At 36.0% G+C, this 23,657-nt stretch overlaps 1 protein-coding gene across 25 annotated transcripts in view; it reads right to left on the bottom strand.

Annotated features, from left to right (window-relative positions):
• The window catches only part of LOC105331928 (FH1/FH2 domain-containing protein 3), a 50,614-nt gene extending 28,592 nt beyond the window's left edge, over positions 1-22,022 (bottom strand). For 6 of the 25 annotated variants that reach the window (XR_010711824.1, XR_010711823.1, XM_066078561.1 and 3 more), the window contains exons 1-5: positions 21,498-22,018; positions 14,717-14,770; positions 5,689-8,659; positions 4,573-4,889; positions 934-1,058 (exon numbers count right to left, since the gene is read on the bottom strand). Coding sequence is in view for 20 of the 25 variants with exons in the window: in XM_066078561.1 (XP_065934633.1) it covers positions 934-1,058; positions 4,573-4,889; positions 5,689-8,659; positions 14,717-14,770; positions 21,498-21,536 (3,506 nt within the window). In the remaining 5 variants the exon portion in view is untranslated. Of the gene's footprint in view, positions 1-933; positions 1,059-4,572; positions 4,890-5,688; positions 8,660-8,810; positions 8,859-13,331; positions 13,485-14,716; positions 14,771-14,909; positions 14,929-21,497 lie in introns of those variants that run through there. The other 19 variants (XR_010711825.1, XR_010711826.1, XM_066078564.1 and 16 more) reach the window with 14 other exon arrangements.
• Positions 22,023-23,657: the final 1,635 nt, after the last annotated feature.

Here is a 23,657-nt window from a genome sequence, read left to right as displayed (position 1 = left end):
GAATACCTCAACAAAAGTATGACCACATAATAGCACTGAAACTCAATAGATGTTCCTTGGGGTAAACCAATTTTTACGACTTGGCACTAACCCTTCTTGTTTTGTTCCAGAGATAAACTGGGTGCTTTGTAAAACCATTTCATTGTAAAGCTGTCACGCTATATTTACTGTGTTTATTATTCCCGACTTCTTTAAATCCTAATTTCTAAATTTACTGTATCTGTAACACCTATTTTCAATCCGTTCAGACCCTTCATTGCAGTGACGTAATTTCACATCCAAAAGGTGAGCAAATAAAGATTTCAAGCAATTGTTATTTTGAGGTCGTTGAAATTTTTATGATAGGCTAGCTTTCTTTTTCTTTTAATAGAATGCTTTCAAAAATAAACTTTTATCGGAAGCACACCAGACTTAGAAAACCCCAAACTTTCTAAGTCAATGACCCCAAACTCATAATTAACTTTAGCTCCTGATGCATTGGTTACAATCAAGGAAATTTCAGATGTTGAATATCTTGAAATCAAACTTTGGCAAGGACTCCAATCATTCTACCTTATTCCCAAAAGCTTTCCCCCAAAATAGCAGTGTTATCTACAACTTAATTGGGACCTTGCGACCTTGCAGGACCTCCCAATGTAGAATATGTAAATGCATGTTACTGTTATTTAAAGTAATGCATTAATATATGGGGAATAAAAACTTCATAAATGTAAAAAAATTATATTGTATTTGTATAAAGATTGTAATACAGGTAGATCTTTTTTGATTATGCAGAAAAAATTCATACCATCTTCTGTAGCAAAAATTTCTGATAACCACACATAAAGGGGCTCTCTTTTACTACATTCTAAATCATCTTTCTATCATAAGCAAATGATATGACTCTTGGGTTTGTAAGATGTATGAATGGTCAAACTCTAACAGTAAACTTACTGGTCTTGGAATCCCTCAAGCTCTTCTTGTTGTTCATCTATGGTGGATTCCAAGTCCAAATATGTACCATAATCTCCCTGAGTTCCATTGTGATATCTGTATATTTGTAGGGCACAGTCTTCAAGCTGTCAATACACATACATTGCTCTGTTTTTATTTTGTAAAGTAAATAGACAACAAAACAACACATATTGAAATAATCAATTTTTCATACCATAACTAAAATGGTTTAGTTATCATTTTATCCATTTATTACTTTACAGGTATGTAAAATCCATAAACTGCCTTTAGGAAATATGTGAAGATAAAAATCAATCCTATACGTTTTTATGCAACTTTACTTGGAATTCATTAAAAGCAAGAAAAAAAATAAATCCTAAGGCAATGGACATCTGACAGGTCTTAATGACAATATCAGTAGCTCAAATCAAAGAAAAACCAGACAGGCTAAGCCACAGACATTCTATAAAAGCTGAAATAACATTGAATCATAACAAAATTTCAGTTTCTTAAGTAACATATGGTATGAATATTTAATTGTCACTCATTTAAAGTTATTATGGTGTCTGTATATTTTCTTACGTAATAAGCATAACGCAGTGCACAAAAATAGATTTACGCTCAAACGTACTTCTTGTCCACATTTCGCTGTTTGATTATCATCACCTTTTATCTATGCATCAACAAATAACACAATAAGAAATCTTAAAAACAGACATACTTATAGACGCGAAATTAAAATATTGACCTCACGATGGGTTCATCATTGTTAATTTGATGAATGAAAACATTTCAATGAAAATCATTGAACAGTGAAAAATATCGAATTTATGCTGAATAATAAAAGTATAGAAATTGTCAAGTGATTCTTTAATTTTTCCCATTAAACATAAAACAAAATAAGACAAAATGATGAGATGTAAATAAATTTATATAATATTACTCAATAGACGTCTGCGTTTGTTTACACTTCACAACGCTTGTGCGATCACATGAAAAAATCTTACTTACTTTGTGAGGCGCTTCGAGAAGTCTATGAACACCGCCAATTTGATTAACCAAAGGAACATTAACATGGAATGTAAAAGTTGGTGGACGAGTCGGTTCTGGAAAATTAGTACTTGAAAAAGGATCGGTATCGTCCAAATACTGTACTCGACTCGCGAAGGTCGCCATATTTTTTGATATGATTACTGATCTCCAATATATTGACCTTTGACCTGCGTATTCTTACGCGGCGCCTACAGGTGCGAAATTTAAACAACTTTCCTGCACTACTAACAGCGTGGTTCTTTGAGTAGTGTATGCTATTGTAAATAAACGATGAAAGGCATTTTGCCGAGTTTATATAAACCGACTTTCCCTGCAATGTTAATGGGCAATTGTATCAACGAAATTAAATTAAATTGCTGATTTTTTTTTGGGGGGGGGGGGGCGGTACATATGCTAATATAGGCCTAGTTGATAAAATAAATGAGAACAATTTGCTATTGTACCATACACTGAGTGTTAATTCCTTTTCTAATACTGATAATATTTAAATACAACTGTTTTAAAAATATAGTGCTGCATCAGTTTAGCAGTCTAAGATAACAGAGTTATCTCGCCTTAGCTACCTTTTTATAATATACATTGTTCATAAACAGTAATCTTACTGTCTCGAAAAAAAAATCGTGTTTTGTTGTGCCTTAGTAACCTTTTAAAAACACTTTATAACATTGCCACTATTTATATTTGTTAATATTTGTTTAACACAGTACACATGTTTATATATGTAACTATCACTATTACTTATTAGGTTAGTTACTGACTCACTACGGAAATATATTGGGTTGATCAATCTCATAGATGGCGAGGCGAAGCCGAGCCGTCTATGAGATTGATCAACCCAATATATTTCCGTAGTGAGTCAGTAACTAACCTAATAAGTGTTTTGTTTTCCCGAGGACTGTCAAGCGACATATATATTCACAAATAGCGATAAAGCCATGTACAAGATGCCTAACATCTCGTCCAATTTAACTCATTTAAACTCTTCAAAATTTTCAATCTCACCTTTCAAATACTCTTTAAAAATCCTTGCTTCACCCATGTTTACTTACAATGTTTTGTTGCTATTCAATTTAAAATGTTTTCTCCCTTTCCTCTGCAGAGATTTGAGCACATTTCGACGCTGCTATTTTGTTCTGCTCCAGACAAAACAATGTGACGTCAATATTCTAAGGGCAACTACTCTAATTTTAAAGAATTTCAAAGGGCAACTACTCCAAATACTTTAAGAACTTACGGCATGCGGTTTATGTATTAAATACTATGAAATGTCGAAATGAGTAAGCGAAGCGTCGACCAATGACGGCCATATTGCCTAATATTATTTCTCATAGAGATATATGAGGCAATCACGTGCTATGTTTAAACCAATGAAAATGTGACATTTCAGTCCAAGGGAAAACAAATGTAAATATCAGGCACGTAGCATCGTTTTTGAAAGTGGGGGGCCAGACTCATCCAAAAAATCTTGACAAGCAAAAAAAAAAAAAAAAAAAAAAAAAAAAAAGGAAATTTAAACTTTTCCAAACCAAAATCTTCAAAATCCTAATCCGGGGGGGGGGGGGGGGGGGGGGCAAGCGTAGTATATAACTTCAATTTCACTCCTTATTTCCTTATTTTTATATCAATTTTTTACATACTCCCAAAAAAAGTGGGGGGGCCAACTCAATGATATTCCAATTCTTTATATGTAAATTTTAAAAAATTTGTTGCTGCGAGAAAAAGTGGGGGGGCCAGGCCCCCCCCCCTGGCCCCCCCTGATGCTACGTGCCTGAATATACTTATACTGTACTGACTGTGTTAAAAATTAGCGAGCTTGTACATGTAAATATGAAATACAAAATGGTAGCTGAATTCTTCAATAAAAAAAAGTTATAATATATAAAAAGACGAATTAAGTTATCGATTGATGTTTTTATAAAGAACTAAAGAACATGCTAGGTCGACCAAATCATTTTTTTTTCGGGGGGGGGGGGGGGGTATTTATATGTAAAATATTTAAAAAGCGCATATAAATACTTTTATTCTTATTCATGTAAATCTTTAACTACTGTATCAATCGCCCTTTATTCAATGTTTAAATGCTTGTACGTAATAAATATGTATGTACATGTATTTAAATGATGAATAAATTGTCAACAATAAAAAAACTAAGTTTTTTTTTCGATATAGATTTAAATTTTTTGTATTTTAAATCACTGCCAATCATGATTTTTTAACCGTAATATCAAATACACGAAAATAGCCTACGCAACCTGTTTCATTTTCCTGGTAACTGAGTTAATTAAACCTTATATTCATACTAAAGTATACTTGACTTAACAAAAAACAAAAAAAAATTCTGAAAGATTCATCTTCTTCTCTTTTTTTTTTGGAGGGGGGAGGGTGGTGATGATGGAGGGGGTTAAAAGTAAGGATCCATCCTATGCACATAAAAAGTTCAAGGCCTATGCTAGGGTAAGAATTTTGTTTTTACCGGTAGATTATCACCCTTTTACTAGTTCAAATAGAAAACAGAGCAGCTGTAAATTTTGCAAGCATACTAGTATTCATTTAGAATTTTAGAAAAACCATTTCATAGTCCCCTACCTTCTGAGTATCGACACCTAGGTATTCCAGCAGCTGATTGGCTGACGAGAATCCCCGGAAGTGAAGCTCATCCTCCGGATTTGTAACTCCAGGTACCCGGATAACCTTCGGCTGTGGCGGCTTGAAACAGAGATTCAGAATGTCGTTGATGGTGACCGACCCTTTGTTGTTTTTTAGAATGTTGGCCATTTGCTGGGCCGCTGCCGACGGCAGGCCCCGAGTTCTCTGGGGAGACATCGTGGACTCTGTAGAACTCGGAGGGGGAGCCCCTAAGTTCTGAACAGTTTTCGGTTCTTCAATATCCACGAGTTTCTCCTCTATAAAATAGGATTTTTATGTGATCAGTTAAAACATTCTCCCAAGAAACTAAGAATGAATTTATTACTAAAATAACTACAACACACGCAGCCACTTAACATATTTCAAGACAACAGTCAAGCCATTCCGCGAAAACTACAATCTATTGATGAAAAAAGCGATGTGGCATACTTAAAATGAATGCGGTTGAAGCACAGTGACTAGTCCCGAGCTACCCACAAAGCGAAATAGATACACCAATGTTTCTCTGTCTGCTGCGACAACTTGTCTGTCTAAGTTGTTTAGTGTTGATGCACAACAAACAAGAGAGAGCAGTAACCGTCATTACTCATAATGCGCAGATCAGTGGAGATAGCAGAGTTATGACAAAGATGGGCAATGTGACAAAATAATCTGGAACCATGCAGGTCAAGAAACTGAAGTCGGTGGAAAAATTATATGCATATTGGAAAATTAAAAAAAAAAAAACATAAATAAAAAAAAACCAACAAACAAAAACAAAATAAAACGTGCCACAAAATTATAAAACAAAACAGAAATAAAATGTAAGCAGCCAGCTGTCAGGCAAGTGAAGTCGTCTCCAAGATATAAACTTTGTTGTGAGGATGTGAGGAACTACTATCTACAGAAAAAGCAATTTGTCGTGGTTATTACAATTAGATTAAGGGATACCAAAAAATTGTGAACAGTTTCGTTTTTGAAGGGACCTTTTGAGTGTGTGTTTTCTTTATATTACGCAGAGGATCCAAAGTAATATTTTGTCGACGTCATCACTTCTAGCGTATGACGTAAAATTACCTGACGACTTAGGCTGTATAGGGTGTGGATGATCAGGAACTGGTGCATCCATCAGGTTTTGGGATTTCCTAACATTTTTACCGTCTGCTTTATAAACATTTTTACCCAGTTTTGAGTCTTCATCGTCAGAGTTTAACAAATTGTCAATATCCATATTTGTTCCAATGAAACCACTTTTCGTTCGCTTTGCCTGTTGTGGTGGCTTTCGGCTTGACTGTTGACTATTTGCTTCATTAGAACCCGAGACAAGGTCAGGTAACCCTGAATCGTTTTTCATACCTTTCTGCATACCTGAATTATTGGGTGACCTTGGTGAAGGGGTTGCTCTTGTTTCGTTGGACATGACCGAGGAGGTCGAAGTTGTTTTGCGTAGATTTCCATCATCTGGTACTACTGAGTTCATAGAAGGGATGGACGATGAATTGCTCATATGAGCCAGGCTTTCATTAGACACACCTAGACTCTTAGGTCGATTATACGCCGTTCCCCGGTCATCTAAGACGTCGTCGTGAGAGCCCTGTCTACTGTAAGGCTTCCGGTCGTCCAGATTGTCTTCACGTGAATTATGTCTACTTTTTTGTCGCCTGTTTACAAATTGAAACCTATTAGGCGAGTCTTCGCGATTGAACCCATAATGGGAACTATCACTGTGCTGACCACGATCACTCTGGTGTCCATCCCGACGTTGCTTTCTGTCATCCAGGGCGTCTTCTCTCGAACCTTCTCTTCTTATTCGTCGACTCTCGTAAGATGACTGTCGAGAGTGGCGACGATTAGGAGAATCATCTCTGGAAAATGCATCGGAAGAACTGCCCGATTTTCGATTACCTTGGGCAGGCGGATTCAAACCCCTTGAATCGCTTCTCGCCGCTCTTAAGTTAGAATCTCCATCGGCATCGTCATCCAAATCAAGCGATCTGTTCAAGTTTGATTTTCGATAGCTTTTGTTTGGTATCCTGTAGTCCTGTCCACTGTCATTTGCGAATACATTATCATCCCGGTCACTTCGCAGTCTTCCACGCCTGCCCCTTCTAGACGGCGGGGACTCATCACGCGTTGGTGACGGTTCACGCATTGAACGCCTACCACGCATTCGATCAGGTGACACATCGCGACTTGAAAGGTCCCTTTCAGAGTGTTTAGAGGATTTTGAGGGAGGATAATCATGCGCGGAGAAGTACTCACCCGAATCACTTCTCGGGAAACCAGCTTCTAATTTTCGAACTGGACCACTTGGGACAGGATTGACTTCACCCGAGAAAGGATCTTGCAAAGGAAGTTGTTGTTTCCATTGCTGAACCTTTTCAATACTGTCCCGGAGAGAAAGGTTTTCTGGTGTTAAAGGAGCGTCTGCATCAACTGGATCATCCAGTAGCTCCCTACTTCCGTGTCGTCTACGACGTTGCACTGGAGGTTGTGGGTCTACTGGAGAATGAACAATAATTGCAGGCTCCACTGGGTCATCTAGCAGCTCTCGACTACTATGTCGTTTTCGTCTGGGTGTTTCATCAAGAATACTGTCTCTTGAAGAAGAGCGATGATAATCCGGTCTTGGGTCTCTATCTATATCTTTTTGTCTGTAGCGAGAACTTCGTGTGTCTTCCATGTCGATTTCGTTAGGTGATTTAGGAGTGCTTGTTCTTGGAGCTCTTCTTCTTCTGCGAACTGGGCCTTCATCTTCAGAATCAGCCACGGAAGATTTTGGAGTTTCGACATCACCATAAACTGCCTTTCTCCAAGACTTTTCTCCCGGTACGTCTGCAACTGCAGGTTCACTATCGCGATAGCCGTACCTTTTTGATTTGTTGCCGTCATCGCTATAACCAGGTGGCATGGGATTCGAAAACTTGTCTCTGTACTTGTAGAATGCTTCACCGGCTCCTGTTCCTCCTCCTCCATCTTCCATCATTGCTAAAGCTGCAAGAGCTGCCTTTTCGCGCATATCCACGCCGCCACTTCCAGCGTTACTACCCATAGAACCACGGCGACTCCGTCTTGGAGATGGGGGCTCGAGGGTTTGAGTGGAACAGTCCACCACATTTGTTGATGGTCGACCCCTATAACGACCATCTCGTCTAAGTTCACGACTTAAAGGTCGAATGCGTTTGGTCTTTGCGATACTGTTTGATTTCCCACGTTTATACTGTTTGATTTCGCGTCGAGTTCCACCTTCTGGAATTGGCGATGTCCCGCGGGAAATAAGATATCGTCCTTTAACACCATCTTTTTCAGCTTCTGGCGCACTGTCGTCTGTATCACTTTCGGAAGAAATCATTTCTTTACGAGGTGGAGGGGGAATACCATAATCACGCGAGCGTCGGCGCTCGTATGGATCGTATTCAGTCTCGGATGGTCTTGCCTGTTGTCTTTCATATTTTCTTGATACAGGCGGTGAAGCTTCAGAAGTGTACGTAGAATAAGACGGCGAGGCACTACCACTGTACTCATACCTCGACGACCTGTTACTCACGGGAGAACTTTCTCTGCTGGCCCCTCCATAACTCCGTCCTGAACGTAATGAAGAGTTGTCGTACGATCCAAAAGATCTTGTGCTTCCTCCATAGTCTGAGAGATAGCCAGACCTATTAGCATATGGATCTGAGCTTGCACTTCTGGCGGAATGCTTATCATATCCGTATGAAACGTCCCTTCCTACTGAAGGGGCACGATTGCTACTGAGAGGTGAATACATGTCTTGTCTTGAGGAGCGGTTTTCTCCTGTTGAGAAACGCTGAATTCTGTCCTTCACAGGACTGTACAGCCCGCTACTTCCTCCGCCGTATGATGAAAATTTATTGCTGCTACTGTATGGACTAGATCCACCGTATGAATATCGATTAGATGGCTGGTAATTTGATGAGGAGTAGTTTTTGGATGAAGACCCGTACGATGGACTTAGATAGTTGCTACTTCCAGCTCCAAATTTACTGGTTGGACTATAACCTTTACTTGTTCCCATGTTATCATAAGTCTGAAAAAGGAGAATGGACAGTAAACATAAATTGCAAAACTAAATTTAACAAAGTAATAAAGATCCTGTTATAAGAATTGCAACCGAACACTCGCAGCGCTGCCAAAAACCTGAAAATACTGAGCTTGCGAAGGAGAAAAGGGTTGTTTACTTTTTCAGAGAAAGATTTGTTCCGGTTTTGCATATCTTGTAGTGATTGATGTTAGAACGCTCCTTAATTTTCTGAAATGACCGGAAAGATGCTTTATTTTTTATCTCCCTTTCACCTGTGTCTCTCATCAACAGAACGACGAAAGTCTCATTCCCACTGAGTAACACTCATCACTATAGATTATTGTTAAATGTTTCTGATGATTGTTTAACTTTCGTGCGTAAAGCTGAGAAATTTTAGCTCCACTTGAATTCATATTTAAATGATGATTGAAAAAATATACCATTCCGTACTCGTTTTATAACATGAAAATGAAACGGAGAGTATCCTTTAATTGTACTTTAGGCTTTCACTACTGATAGTTGATTATAAATCCTTTTGAATTTGTAAGGTCTGGAGTCAGCATAAAAGCTAATGCTCTAAGTGCAATATTATACTGACCACCGCCTGGAAATCATTTGAAGCATTCTTTTTTATCTTGAATTGAGATAAAGACACAGAATTCCAGACCCAAACATAAACTAGAATTTGACCATCTCGCCTTGAAAAGCGATTGCTTCACATTCACGGAGCGATATTTTGTTTCTATAAGCACATCCTTGGTGGAGTTTCGTATTTGTCTAAGATTAATATACCAAGTTTTAACTAACCTAGATAATATTAATTGAAGAATCATCCTAAAGGTATGACGGGTTATCGAATCCGCCAAAATTAAATTAAAAACAAGTTAGAAACAAGTTTGTGATGATTAAGAAAAGGGATGAAAGCAAATGGAGATCAGCCAGGTTCACTCTCTATTCTAATTATCATTATCATTAAGCACGATGTTTGATACCGACTGCAAACTGTAGGCCCTATAGCTGTTCTATTTCCAGTATACAGAAGTAGTTAATAATAGTTTATTATTTTCCAGATGACCAATTCAATATCTTGATCCTGCCAACACCACTGAATTATGACCGGAAGAACAGAGGGAGTCAAGCATTTTCACTTTCGTGATTTGATGATTAGCGAAATTTGTTCCACCCAAGATTTTACGACTGCGTAATGAAAACACGTATTTTTCTTTTCTCAATTGAAGATTATTACTTTCGTCAACATATATATATATATATATATATATATATATATATATATATATATATATATATATATATATATATATATATCCAAATCACAAAAGAATTTTCTCAGTGTCCGGTAAAAATATAATAAAAGAAAAAAAGCAACACTAACTGCAAAACATAAGCGCTTTCATTGTTAAAAATCTTCAGACGTTTTACAGTCGTTAAAACTATGACGTAATTACGTTACCTAGTGATAACGTCAACAATAATACTATGACGTCATAATGCTTATTGAAGGAAACAATCATAGAATAAAGTTATATAGCCTTATATACAGTAAAACAAAATCACAGACGATGAAACAGTCTATATCAAACTATTTAACGAAGGTTTTAGTGACTTTATAAAATGTTTTTCTTTTTCCCTTCGTTCAATTGCATTGTCAGTATACAGTTTATAAAACGGAAAAACTGAAAATTGTCCGTGGCCACAAATATCAAGATGTTCACTAAGTTTAATTTTTCTGTACTCGGGTTGATTGACGTGTTGTTTGTGTATACGAATACGGGTGCGTAGGGTTGTTCCAGTTTCTCCTATATAGAATTCGTTGCATCCGCTACACGTAATGTTGTATATAACATTTTTAGAGGCACAAGACATGTTCGCATTAACAATAAAGTCCTTGTCCCCGAACTTGAACGATTTCCCGACTTTAATGTATTGGCAAGTTCCACAGCGGGGATCGTTACACTTGCTGACAGAATAAGATTGACGTTGAAAAGAAGACTTGCAAAGTATCCTTCGGAGATTCCTGGGTTGTCTTTTACTGTTGATGAAGTTATATTTTTTCAGCACTTCGGACATTTTTTCATCAGTTTGTAGAATGTTGTTAAGTTGACGTACGACTGGAATAATATTAATATCATTCGGATTATGCGTAGTTACGAGTGGTAATATCTTTAAATCAGAGGTGTTATTTTCAGGAGGATTAATAAGATTTTCCCTGTTCAGTGCTAATGCCTGTTTGATACCATCGTCTATGATTCCTACTGGATAACATTGTTTTATCAAGCTTGCTTTCAATTCATGTAAACGCTCATTTCTTTTTTCGTTGTCGCTAACTATGGTACATACTCGCCTTGCTAAGTTGTAAGGAATTGCGCGTTTAGTATGGCCCGGATGGCAAGAGCTGAAATGAAGGTACTGATGGGTATCTGTTGGTTTGTAATACATGTCGGTGGTTATATTTTCCCCGCATTTAGAAATGAGCACATCCAAAAATGGAACACAGATCGCACTTTCATCTAGCGTAAAGTTAATGTTTGGATCCAGATTATTTACAATGTCTAAAAAGACTGTTAAATTGGCGTCGCTCTCGTTCCAGATAAAACTTGATAAAACAATGTTATCCAGTAGGAATCATAGACGATGGTATCAAACAGGCATTAGCACTGAACAGGGAAAATCTTATTAATCCTCCTGAAAATAACACCTCTGATTTAAAGATATTACCACTCGTAACTACGCATAATCCGAATGATATTAATATTATTCCAGTCGTACGTCAACTTAACAACATTCTACAAACTGATGAAAAAATGTCCGAAGTGCTGAAAAAATATAACTTCATCAACAGTAAAAGACAACCCAGGAATCTCCGAAGGATACTTTGCAAGTCTTCTTTTCAACGTCAATCTTATTCTGTCAGCAAGTGTAACGATCCCCGCTGTGGAACTTGCCAATACATTAAAGTCGGGAAATCGTTCAAGTTCGGGGACAAGGACTTTATTGTTAATGCGAACATGTCTTGTGCCTCTAAAAATGTTATATACAACATTACGTGTAGCGGATGCAACGAATTCTATATAGGAGAAACTGGAACAACCCTACGCACCCGTATTCGTATACACAAACAACACGTCAATCAACCCGAGTACAGAAAAATTAAACTTAGTGAACATCTTGATATTTGTGGCCACGGACAATTTTCAGTTTTTCCGTTTTATAAACTGTATACTGACAATGCAATTGAACGAAGGGAAAAAGAAAAACATTTTATAAAGTCACTAAAACCTTCGTTAAATAGTTTGATATAGACTGTTTCATCGTCTGTGATTTTGTTTTACTGTATATAAGGCTATATAACTTTATTCTATGATTGTTTCCTTCAATAAGCATTATGACGTCATAGTATTATTTTTGACGTTATCACTAGGTAACGTAATTACGTCATAGTTTTAACGACTGTAAAACGTCTGAAGATTTTTAACAATGAAAGCGCTTATGTTTTGCAGTTAGTGTTGCTTTTTTTCTTTTATTATATATATATATATACATATATAAATATATATATATATATATATATATATATATATATATATATATATATATATATATATATATATATATATATATAGTTCATCAAAATATATTATTCTGAAGCAGTTACAAGTTAGGGATTCGATCTAATTTCTCTTCAGTACTATTGCAGTGATTAAGACCCCATTATACATCCTTGCATGTGATCTACGAGACAGTAAAACATGAAAAAGGTAACTTACATACGGATCCGTTTTCTAGTTTACATAGGTATATAAATTGAGGGTGAAAAGATTGGTTCATACCGAGACGCCAAGACAACATAGTCTTGTTCGAAGGATGACTTAGTAGCAACATTAGCGGCCTTATCTTGTGATCTGATCGGGTTTGGGATCCTCTCTATCAGACAAACTGCAGGTTACACCCTCGGTAATGTAACAGATTCCCATTAACCGTATATCACAATCAATCGTCTACATGACAAGGCGGCAAGAAACCCGTGATATGAGTTTATCACAGTTGCTATAACCCACTTTTTAACGCTAAAGTTTAGATCGAAAGAACTGTCTCCTTAAATTCGCGTCTCCTGCAAAAAATAAGCACCGGTTTTTCGGTTCTAGAACTTGGCACAATATATTGTACTTGACTTTAGTTTTGTACATAAAAAAGACAAGGCTATCATGTTTTTGCTTTGTTTGGGTTCAAGGTAAGAGCAACTGCAGGTACCCATATTATCATCATTCGCTCTAAACGATGTTCTACAAAATATAACACCCCTCATTGGATGCACTAATCTTGACCGGAGCTAGTGAACCTTTCCTCTAATAGAAGAACCCTACCGACTGCAAAATATTTTCAATCTAAAAACAATCTTAATATACTAGCAATATATACTTGTAACCCTTTTGCGCTTCTAATTCATATAAGTAGTTTTGAAATTGGATTTTTGAAAACAATATTTTAAATAAAAAAAAATTTATTCTAAATTGTCCATCGAAAAATATTAAAAATTGATAGAAAAATAAATTTAAAAAACTTTTATAAATGTAATACAATGTATAACCAAATTATAATGTTTTCTAGATAGATGATAAATAAATGCCGGTTTGTGAAATAAAATGAAACAAAACCATACCTGTACGAACGAGCTTATCCCTAGGAACGATCTCTACAACTGCGCACTGCATCGAACAATTTCACAGTTTTGCAAATGGAAAATGAAGAATGCGAAAGTAAACATGCAAAACAACGCAGACGGAGGAAAATAACTGTTTAAATGAATTGGAAGCACGTGTGTGTGTGCAATTTGGTTTGACAAGATGATTGGAGCTAGAAGAGGGATTCTTCAGAAAAAGGCTAGGCGCGTCTTCGTGCAGGTAATAGTATGAAGCCTCTCTGTTCTCTGTTAGCGATCAGAAAGCGGGACCTGTCTTTCGTCTGAACAGTAGCTTGATGGTATTCATCAAAAGGTGGTGATCAAGAATATTGCTTCAGAACGTAAACAAGCGAAATGCTATTACAGATAACACGGACCATATCCACCCCTGCCAATATACCTATCAGTTCTATAATTAGGAATAATTAAATCCTAAACAGTTCCCTCGAAACGATGTATGAAGTTAAAAAGGGTAAATTGAGTCAGAACAAGTCAGAACTTTAATAAAAAGGCAGGCAGTGAGATTCATGCGGGTTTCTTAATATGAATAAAACCTGCATCTACCATAGAACCAAGTTTCCTGAAAACGATGTATAAAGTTTTAAAAAAGGAACACTGAATCAGAATCGCTTAGAGCGTTATTAAAAAAACCACAACCAAAGTTCTGTGGTGTTTTTAAGAATAGAACCTGAATTTACCATTTACTACAAATCTGCATGTGGAAACATGGATATTATTGGCTGATAATGACATGGGATGGTATCGCATACTGTTGTCAGAAACACACTTGATTTGTCATCTAACACCTTATTTACATCTTAGAAAATATCTGATAATCTGTAAGAGTAAGGAAAAGTGTTCTAAACAGATTCTGGCTCCCGTCCTTGTGGAAATAGATAACACGTGCCATCAAAGATTTTCTGTTAAACTCTGTCAGAAAACCAGCTGTTTGTTACAATTTGCTATTTGTTTCACGATTTCCACAGGATTGTTTGTTGTTGTTTATTTCCGTATTCTACGGCTTTCATATTATGCTCAAACTTATCCGTTGAAAATTGAATTTCAGTCTGTGTGATCATTAAACAAAACTGACGTTGATTCCTGTGCAAGCATGCTTTTAATATAGATCCAGACGCACGCGCCGGTTGCAAAACATCGTGTAATTTCAACCGTTAAACATTGTAAACAACAAAATAGACATTTTTACATTTTACATATGTTTTAAACATCTGTTGAGAACGCCAGCTTGTCCAAATTACCATTAAACATTAGTGTTGTTTCCTATTCATGATGCAAAAATTCTCTAGAGTTAAAAAAATGGTTCAGAGGAAAATATATATAGTATGCGATAGAATAGAACTTACAGATCCATGACTTCTTCCGCTGGATATACTGCCATATCCCCGGTCAAATGACGGCTAAAACGAAAAAATAGAGTCCTCAAAATCTCACAAAGTTATGCCGGAGGGTTGCAATGAAAGTGGTTAATATCTGATGTCAGGGAATATTCATCGGGATGAGGTTGTCGGAATTAATTCCTAGGGACATCATATCTACCTTACTCCATAGTAACGGAGCCAGATTCTGGCAAAAGATCCCGATACGTCACGTGGTGCTATAAAGCCAGGTATATTTGTGTTTTTGCTTTCACTTGCAGATGCCGAAACCCCGGCAGAAGAGAAAATATTCTCTGTCAGTGATTAGATTTTACGGGAAATGAAATTCACTTAATTTCGCTTTTTCTTAATCTCATTGAATATGATAAATGATATTTTTTCTAGCTGTCTACGATTATCTGCACATGCATATGGTTCCGTTATGCTCATAGAGATTATGTCATACCCCATGCCGCGAAAATCGCTTATCTACTGATCTGAGACGATGCCTCTTCATCCTTTGTTTATTTGTTTGATTCATTATGAAAACATTCTGGTTCTTTTCCAAAGGCTCTTGAAAAATGCTCGGGTTACTGTTCCTTGTTTTCAAAGCATTAGAACTCAATACTATTTTTCTGTCTGTTTGTGTCTTTCGTTTACATTTTCCTTTAATTAAATTCTGCACTTTTGGTACATGGTAAATTGGATTTCATCTGTTTGGAGTTTTTTTTGGTGTAGGGGGATACATGATTACCCACCACTCACTATCAAAAGTATTCCTTGTGAATGCTCGTCACTTGGGGGTTGGAATGTAGATTGCAATGTACAGAAGATGTTACAGCAATGATATGCTACAAAGACTGAGGATCGAGATAGTTGCAGGATTTATCATGTGGAATCGGTAAACAAAGAACAAGTGGTAACGTTTAATTACTGTGAGTCAGGCCAAATTTTACAGAATCATCATTGAAGGATTTCACCAATCTGTTTGTCAATGTAGGGTTTGACTGTTTATTTTCTAAGAAGGCGGCTGTTTATAATTACGCACTTATGTGGATAATTCGACGGACTGAGTTTAATAAGTGTCTCGATTCAAAATTAATTTATTATGGAGATTGTGGTAATATAACCAAGATTCATTTGAACACATTAAAATGAAAAATAAAGCAATCTCTTCTGACAAAAGCTTTTTTGCCATATGACTTACATACAATGTCATATGAAAAAATAAAAAAATAAGAAGATCTTAAGCACCTAGGCCAAACGTTTTTTTTAGATACGAGTACCCCAGAGTAGAGAATTGAAAAATGAATATTCCTCTTTTGTAAACTTGAATTATGTTGACAACTGTTTTAAAGTACTTTGGTAGTAGGGGAAATTAATAAAATCTAAAATAATAAACAACTTTTAGCTAAGTTTTGTGGAAAAACATGGAAAGCCCGATTATTTAATGGCGAGATATGAGGGTTCTGTGTCGATGCCTCGGGGGTCGATCGCCTGCATGTTTACACCTCAAGGTGAGACGTTGCCCTCCCCGTTCTAAAGCAACAGATTAGAATAGAAAGGCATTAGGGTTAAACCAACAATATTGCTTCATTGGGGAGGGGGCATCAAAAACTAACATACTTACAAAATTGTGGAAGTATGGAAGATTTTTTTTCTCTAAACTTCTGTATTTTTTTACCTTTCGTGAAATCAAAAGACAAACGAGACCATTTTTATATTCATTTAACCTCCTCGTCTACAATTCAGTCTGAAAATTAATTCATGATTTCTTAATAGTAACCTGTCCTATATTGGCCGTTAAAGAGTTCGATTCCCTCTGTATTTTACTTGAATGCCACCAATAATAATTTTAAGTTTAATATTTTTTTTAATCGACAGTAAACTTTGTCTTAACATTATGCAGTAAAGTGAAACGACTGAATTGTACTTTATTTTCCCGGATTGTCTTTCGTGAACTGTTTCGTTGCAAACCTATGATACACGTGCTTACAATCAAACACTCTCGCGCTGAGATCTTTGACTGCTTGCCAACTCAACTTTCTGTTCAGTCAGTTATAGTTTTCATCGAACCATCTGCCAATATGACCTTGATCACACATTTTGAAACAAATAAAATCTCATTTCAGACATTAACCTAACTTTTTAATTACCGCAGTCACTACAAGTATAAGAAAAATGCGTGAATCGAGAAAATATTTAAAGGGTAGTCAAAGGGATGATTTTGTTTGTCGAAGGGATGTCTAAGATTTAACAATGTGACTAAAAGAAGTTTTCCGGGGGGGGGGGGGGGTTCTGGACGGACCCCTCTAGATCCGTGCATGATAAACGAATAACATGATTTTGTATAATATTTACCCCCACGGATGTACATATGGTTATACAGTTTTAACATGTACTTGTTACAATCTTTCGTTATAAATCACACAGTGGCCTAGAAATGAAATGGTAACGGCAAGTGCCTAAATAAAATAGATAAAGATTCTGAAGGAGGCTTTGAAGGGCAACTTCAATTTTGAAAGTTGAAATGAGAAGGGTATGTTGCCAAATCTCTTCGATAATTCAGAAGGAACTATTAATCACATTTTTTCATCTTTTAAGTATTCTGCTTTGGTTCTTTAATTCGATGAATATCAACTCATCTAGGTAAATGTCTTGCTTTAATTTTCTTGGCATTATGCAAATTCCAACAGCAACATAATATCTGCAACGTTGAAGATGTGGGTACGAACTAGAAATAGATATGTTGACGTCACTCATAGATTTAGATTACAAATGCGCTTAGATAGGCCTACATTGTACATCAAAGTTGATACTGATTATCCCCTTTAAACTACATGCAAGTTTTCACGATATCCAGATACTCTTGGAGCCTACAGAGAGAGAGAGAGAGAGAGAGAGGGAGAGGGAGAGGGGGGTTGCAGGTTGTTTCGTTCTTCGTGTTTTCTCTATCCATCATATTGACTCAGGATCATTAAACTTAACTGCCGCTTGAGTTTTTGGTGCAGGATATAGATATATGTAATCAAAAACATTCTACTAAGAGAGAGAGAGAGAGAGAGAGAGAGAGAGAGAGAGAGAGAGAGAGAGAGATGTTTTGTGTTTTCCTTCACCACTTTATTGTAAAATAAAATATCGTGGGAGGATTGTTCTCTACATATGTTTCTGTTTGTATTAGAAGTTCGCCGAGTTTATCGACAGACAGACGGTGACGCACTTTTCGTCAGAATCAGCTGATCGGCTGATGATTCGACTAAGTGTGCAATGCATTTGTAATTATACCGCGTGTGTCAGAAATTGACGGCGCGATTTGTTCAAGTGACAAAACATGTAAAAGATACACGACTTTTGAATTTTTCTTCGGTAAATAAAGCTACACGTTTGAGTTAAAAAAAAGATTACTGGATAACCAATTTAAAAACCACATTAATTGCAAACAAAGAATTCAAATCCTGCTACGACGTTATAATTTATTCTCAATTTCTCATGGATTCCACTAGATTTTTTTAGTTAAATCACAGACCTGTCAAAAGGTATGGGGATCACTTTTAGTGTACGTGAATTTATTCACGAAAAGTTTAACCGGAAATCAACAAGGAGAATAAGATTATAGTTGTACATAGCTTCTTCATAGTAAGCCTTGGTGTATTTATTATTAAAGATGAAACTGAAAAATAAAATCTCTCTGATGCCAACTCCCAAAACAGGTCTATCATTGACAAACTGTTTTTTTTTAACAAGCAAGAGTACGAAAGGATTTTCTGAAAAGTTTTGATTTTGATTGCTACTGTTATTGAGTTTTCGCAACCTCACTCCTTTTTGCACAAGGACACATCACATATTACAATTAAATTAATTATATTAAAAAGTTACAATAATATAATACACTGGCTACTGCAAGGTAAAAGAATTCTAAAAAGCTTTTGAAAGTAGCTTATTTTCCATTATGGATAGTGCAAGTTTGGTTATGTATAATAAAAGGCCGCAGACGTCAGCCGAAAGCACTCAGGACATAATTATACTTGTAGAGTTCCTCTGATACATTACTGGATCAAGCTAAAATTATATATAATTTTTTCATCGACAAAAGTTCTCAAATTTTAGTAATTATTTTGAATTTTTGATAGCTTGACAGACCAAACATATATACTATAAATAGTGAATAACTACATTTTAATATAGGTATCATGAGACACCTGATGTTTCTCTTTTAATATGAAAAACCCATAGTTGTGACTTCTTGAGGTTTCAGTTTAGACAATATTCGTAAATAAAACTGTCATTCATATTCATTGTGTGAATTTTCCTTCCTTTAAAAAAGATGGAGAGATCATGTCAACCAATATGGATTGTTTGAACTATGTGAAATGGCAATTCCAAAATACTCATATGTCGTCAAATGCAAAATGTTGATATCTTTAATTATTCACAGTAATAACGCAAGTGTATAAAATTCAGCATGGTACGACTAAACCTCTACTAAGACCAAAATAACACACCAGCACAAACGACACACATTTCTTAAAACTTCTGGTATCTGTTTATAGTTGCTTACAAATAGTAATATTACTATCTACAAGTATTCACAGAACATATTTTTTAAGAAATAAGGAATCATTCTTTCAGTATTATGATGTGATCAAATACGGTCGGTGTGAACAAATATGACTTTTTATGATAGATTTGACCACCCTCGACCATATTTGATCACATCATAACACTCAGAGAATGATTCCTTACTACTTATAATGGTCATTTTATAGCGACTGTAAGAGATTTATATTAAAATAAGTATTGGTGAAATGTATTGGACTATACATCGACTTATAGAATTCTCATAGACTAAGACTCTGAAAAATGTACAATATTTGTATCATATTGTCACGAAATGTTTTTAATTTTTATACACACGTATAAATTAAGAGAGTTCAATGGTAATGACCATTTTAGACTGTATTGATCTCCTTTAGAAGAAGACCTCTATAATAATTATAGCAAAATACCCAAATTCAAAAGGTAAAATGCATGGACTTTTTTCTTTACTAAATAGTTTATAGCTTAGCAAATCGTATCTTAAAGTTTTAGGTAGATCTGATTGTTGATTTGTTTACCATCCAGCCTGCTTAAATAATCCAGTGTATATCAGTTGACAAATGTCGTCATTAACACTTAGATAACCCACAAAATATAATTTGTGTATTACAAAAATGCATTTTTTTCCCTATCAAACTTTTCATGTATTCCAATGCAAAAAGAAAAAAATATTTTCATCAGTTTTGAAAGAAAGTCTTCAACGCCTAGAAACTGATAAGTGAGTGTAAAAGATCGGTTAATTTTTACGAAATTAACCTGGCTTCCAAGAAAAATGATACAGATGTGGAAATCCAGCTTGCTCGCCTTCAACATATTTTGTTTTGTCATAAAATGTCTCAATATTTTGGTTTAGTTTTGTCTGTTAATTGAGTTTACATAGAAATAAAAGCCCGTCGGCAACCTAAAGACTTGATGGAGAAAGATCAACACAACTATATAACCGCTTGCCTTCATAAGAAATCGTTTCAAGACGAACGCTCTTAAAATTGATAAGAAAATGGATTTAATAGTAGTCTGCTTTGGCAATGCCAATTTTCCGGGATATAAAAGTAGTTCCAAAAACTGGTAGTTTCACCTCTTGTCCCTTCAGATGAAACAGATGGTTTTGTAAAGTGAGGGATGCGCTGTAGTGTTAAAATAGAATCTTTTTTTTGCATAGACCTACTGATTAGATGCATTATAGACAAAGAAAATAATCTTGATGCAATTACGACCGAGAAACCCAATTAGTAATTTGTGTGCAAGACAAAATACAAAGGAGAGAAGCCGTTCATTATGAATTCGTTATCTGCCGTGCACAACACGGTGTCAATTAATCACCTCATCGACAGGAGATCACCCCCATCGTGTGGTGCATGCCGGATAATACCGGTCCCTCACTCCCAACCCTCTCTTCATCAGCTGCAGGTCATGACATCTGGAAACAGTTAATAATTCGAACACTTTCTCTTCTAGATCTTTTTCTAATAGTTAACAAGGGTACCTCTTTTCAGTTTCGTATGTTTTCGAAGTGGTAATCTTGATCAAGTGGGACCCCACTTTGCTATATGCATGAGCAATAGTTGTTTGAGTACCTGAGGGGAACTTTCTCCACCCAGCAACAAAGATACAGAGATTAGTCAAAGTAGTGATAACTGCATCGCTTACGTAAGAATCCTGTATACAGCTCTATTCTTAGAACAGGAACCTTGAGAGACCCTGTGACAAGTTTTTGGTACACGTCAAATAAAAGCATGTTTAAACACAAAGAGACCATTCATACGATGTTTTGTGCTTTAAAGATGGTTATCATCTGACAAACTCCGAGATCACATGTAGTTCTTGTAAAAGTGTTTTTATACAATGGCTGCATGTCTAAGCTGCATCTTCTACAGACATAGATGCATCATAATGGCGGCAACCCGTAATTAGCGTCAGCTGTCGTTAGTGTTTACAGAATCATCCTTCTCTTCGATATCATCGATTCTCCTTAATTTTATATCTTACCAATAAAACATGCTTTCGTTTATATATTCTTCCTTATATCTTGAAAGTACAAAAAAATCAACTTCCCGAAAAGTTGATGATGGGGCAATGGTTAAATTTATAGATGAATTGTACGTTTATCAAATCCTTTCAATCGAATGATACTTTTGGCTATTACAATGTAATGGAAATGAGAGTCAATACTTACCGAACTACCTAAGTCTCTGGAATAGCGTCTATACGACATGGTGAAAATTGGTCCAAAAGGTAAAAAGGCAAAACAAATATCAAAAGGCTAAGACACTACATCTCCAGTCTTATCTTCCAATGCATTTTCCAATCCTTCCTACATGTATACCGGGGCAGGGTCTATTCGATTTCACGATCGAGATGAAACGGGTTCACAATCCCGGGATGGCAGCGGCCCAATGAATGAATCTCAGACACCAGCGCCGTATTCTTCACAACTCACAATCAAACGCACCGAAGATACGTCTTTAAAACTTATCTATCAAAAATAGAAAATATTTGATAAGGGAAATCTTGGCGAATCGTCAGTTGTTGAAGCCTTATAACTTTTTTTTCGAATTTCTTCGCTTCTTTCTAAAGTTTATTTACACTCGTAGGAAGCAGACTCGGTTTTTTCTCTGTAACTGCACAGAAGGTACCGTGAACGGGAAAAAAACAACACACAATGCGATGTCTGTTGTTGGTGAACTGATACGCCAGACGCGTGCCAAGATAACGTTGCATTAAAACTATAAGCATAATATTCTGACACTCATATTCTCTTAGAAATTGCGAGTACTAATTAAAGTTTCTAAACATTTACAACACAGCCCGGCTTTCTGCTTCATCCGATATGGTTCAATGTCAGTAAGGTTTAATCAGCGTAAATGTTTTTATAAAAATTTACGGGAAATCGTTCCAAAATAAACTGAATGTTGTTCACACAAAGAATTTCCAAAACAAACTGGCTAATACTCACCCCTGCGCTTAACAAAAATAAGAATGGGAGAAACAGAGGCGAATTGAATTATTTAATTATCGTTGAGGTTCAAAAGGGTGCTGTACTATACTGGATGCTGAAGCCGTTCACTAAAAAGTGATTATAAATGTCACGTCAAGAGCCCAACTAGTACATCATTGCCCCCTTAACAAGGAGGGCGTGCGGTATACACGGGGGCATATAGTTCTTATCTTCAATCATTCACAATTACCTGAAAAACCGTCACTTATCATCCCTTAAGACTCCCATCTGTTAAACAGAAGGAAATTATCTTTCCATCATTAGCAAATGTGAATGAATCTTATGTACGAACCACAAATCCTGCGCACCTTTTGCATTTTTTGGACAACATTTAAACGTCCTTAATTACTATATGCACATGTCAAATCTTTCAAAAAAAGTTTTCAAACCAGACCCACAGTTGTTAGTTTTAGTTCGTAATTTTGTCTTCACTTTTCTCCAATTAGGCAAACAAAACAGACTTACAGATAAACAAACAATATATGAAAATAAACTTCATACCGACATATGGTTGAGGATTGTAAATAATTCTAAATGACTAAGGATAAAATAAAAGGTGCGTTAACAAATTGGGTGAAATGTACATGTATTTTTAACATAATTTAACAGAACATAAAGTCAATTTTGTATAAAATATTGTAAATTCAGGTGCTATTAACCTCTTTATAGCACATGCCAAGGTAATTTTTATGATGTACAATATTATTTTAGAATAAGGAACTTTTGTGAAAAAATGATTTTCCAGATCTCTGCAAGAACAAGTTTCCCATGTCAAGAGAACAGACAAGCGGAAGTTATGACGACAAATTACATCATTTTAAAGAGATTCATTCTACGTTTCTACAAACGTCAGAAGTGGAGACGGAACCAGGCTTCTATTACCAGTCAGAAGTATTGCTTGCTTATAACTAATGATTACACTTCTCTTTTACTTTTTATTCATTATCTTCAATGTGTTGTAATATTCTATCGTCATGGAAACGGAGTTAAAATAAATGCGGAGTTATAGTTTGTTTCGCTGAGTATATTATTTTCCCGGCAGGCGTCGAAGGAACGGTAAAAGCTAATGTAAAGTCTAGAACGTTCACACCTGGGGAAGCCGTCACGTGGTATAACGCTAAGTTTCTACAAAGTAACGCGCGCATGACTCGCAACTTAAAAACATGATACAATAAACAATGAAAATTCACTATTTTCTCTTCAAACATAGCTATAAAAATAATCTAATATCAACAAGAAAGGCTGTTAAGTCATTAATGTTCCGAGTTAATGAATCGGGGAGAATCTTTGTACATGCTTACTCGCATAAAAAAACAGTAATGTAGTAGACCATTGAAT

The sequence above is a fragment of the Magallana gigas genome, chromosome 3, assembly GCF_963853765.1.
Source record: "Magallana gigas chromosome 3, xbMagGiga1.1, whole genome shotgun sequence".
NCBI classification, from domain to species: Eukaryota; Metazoa; Mollusca; class Bivalvia; order Ostreida; family Ostreidae; genus Magallana; species Magallana gigas.
Note: the sequence above shows the minus strand (reverse complement) of the source record. Positions and strands in the feature narration are given on the sequence as shown.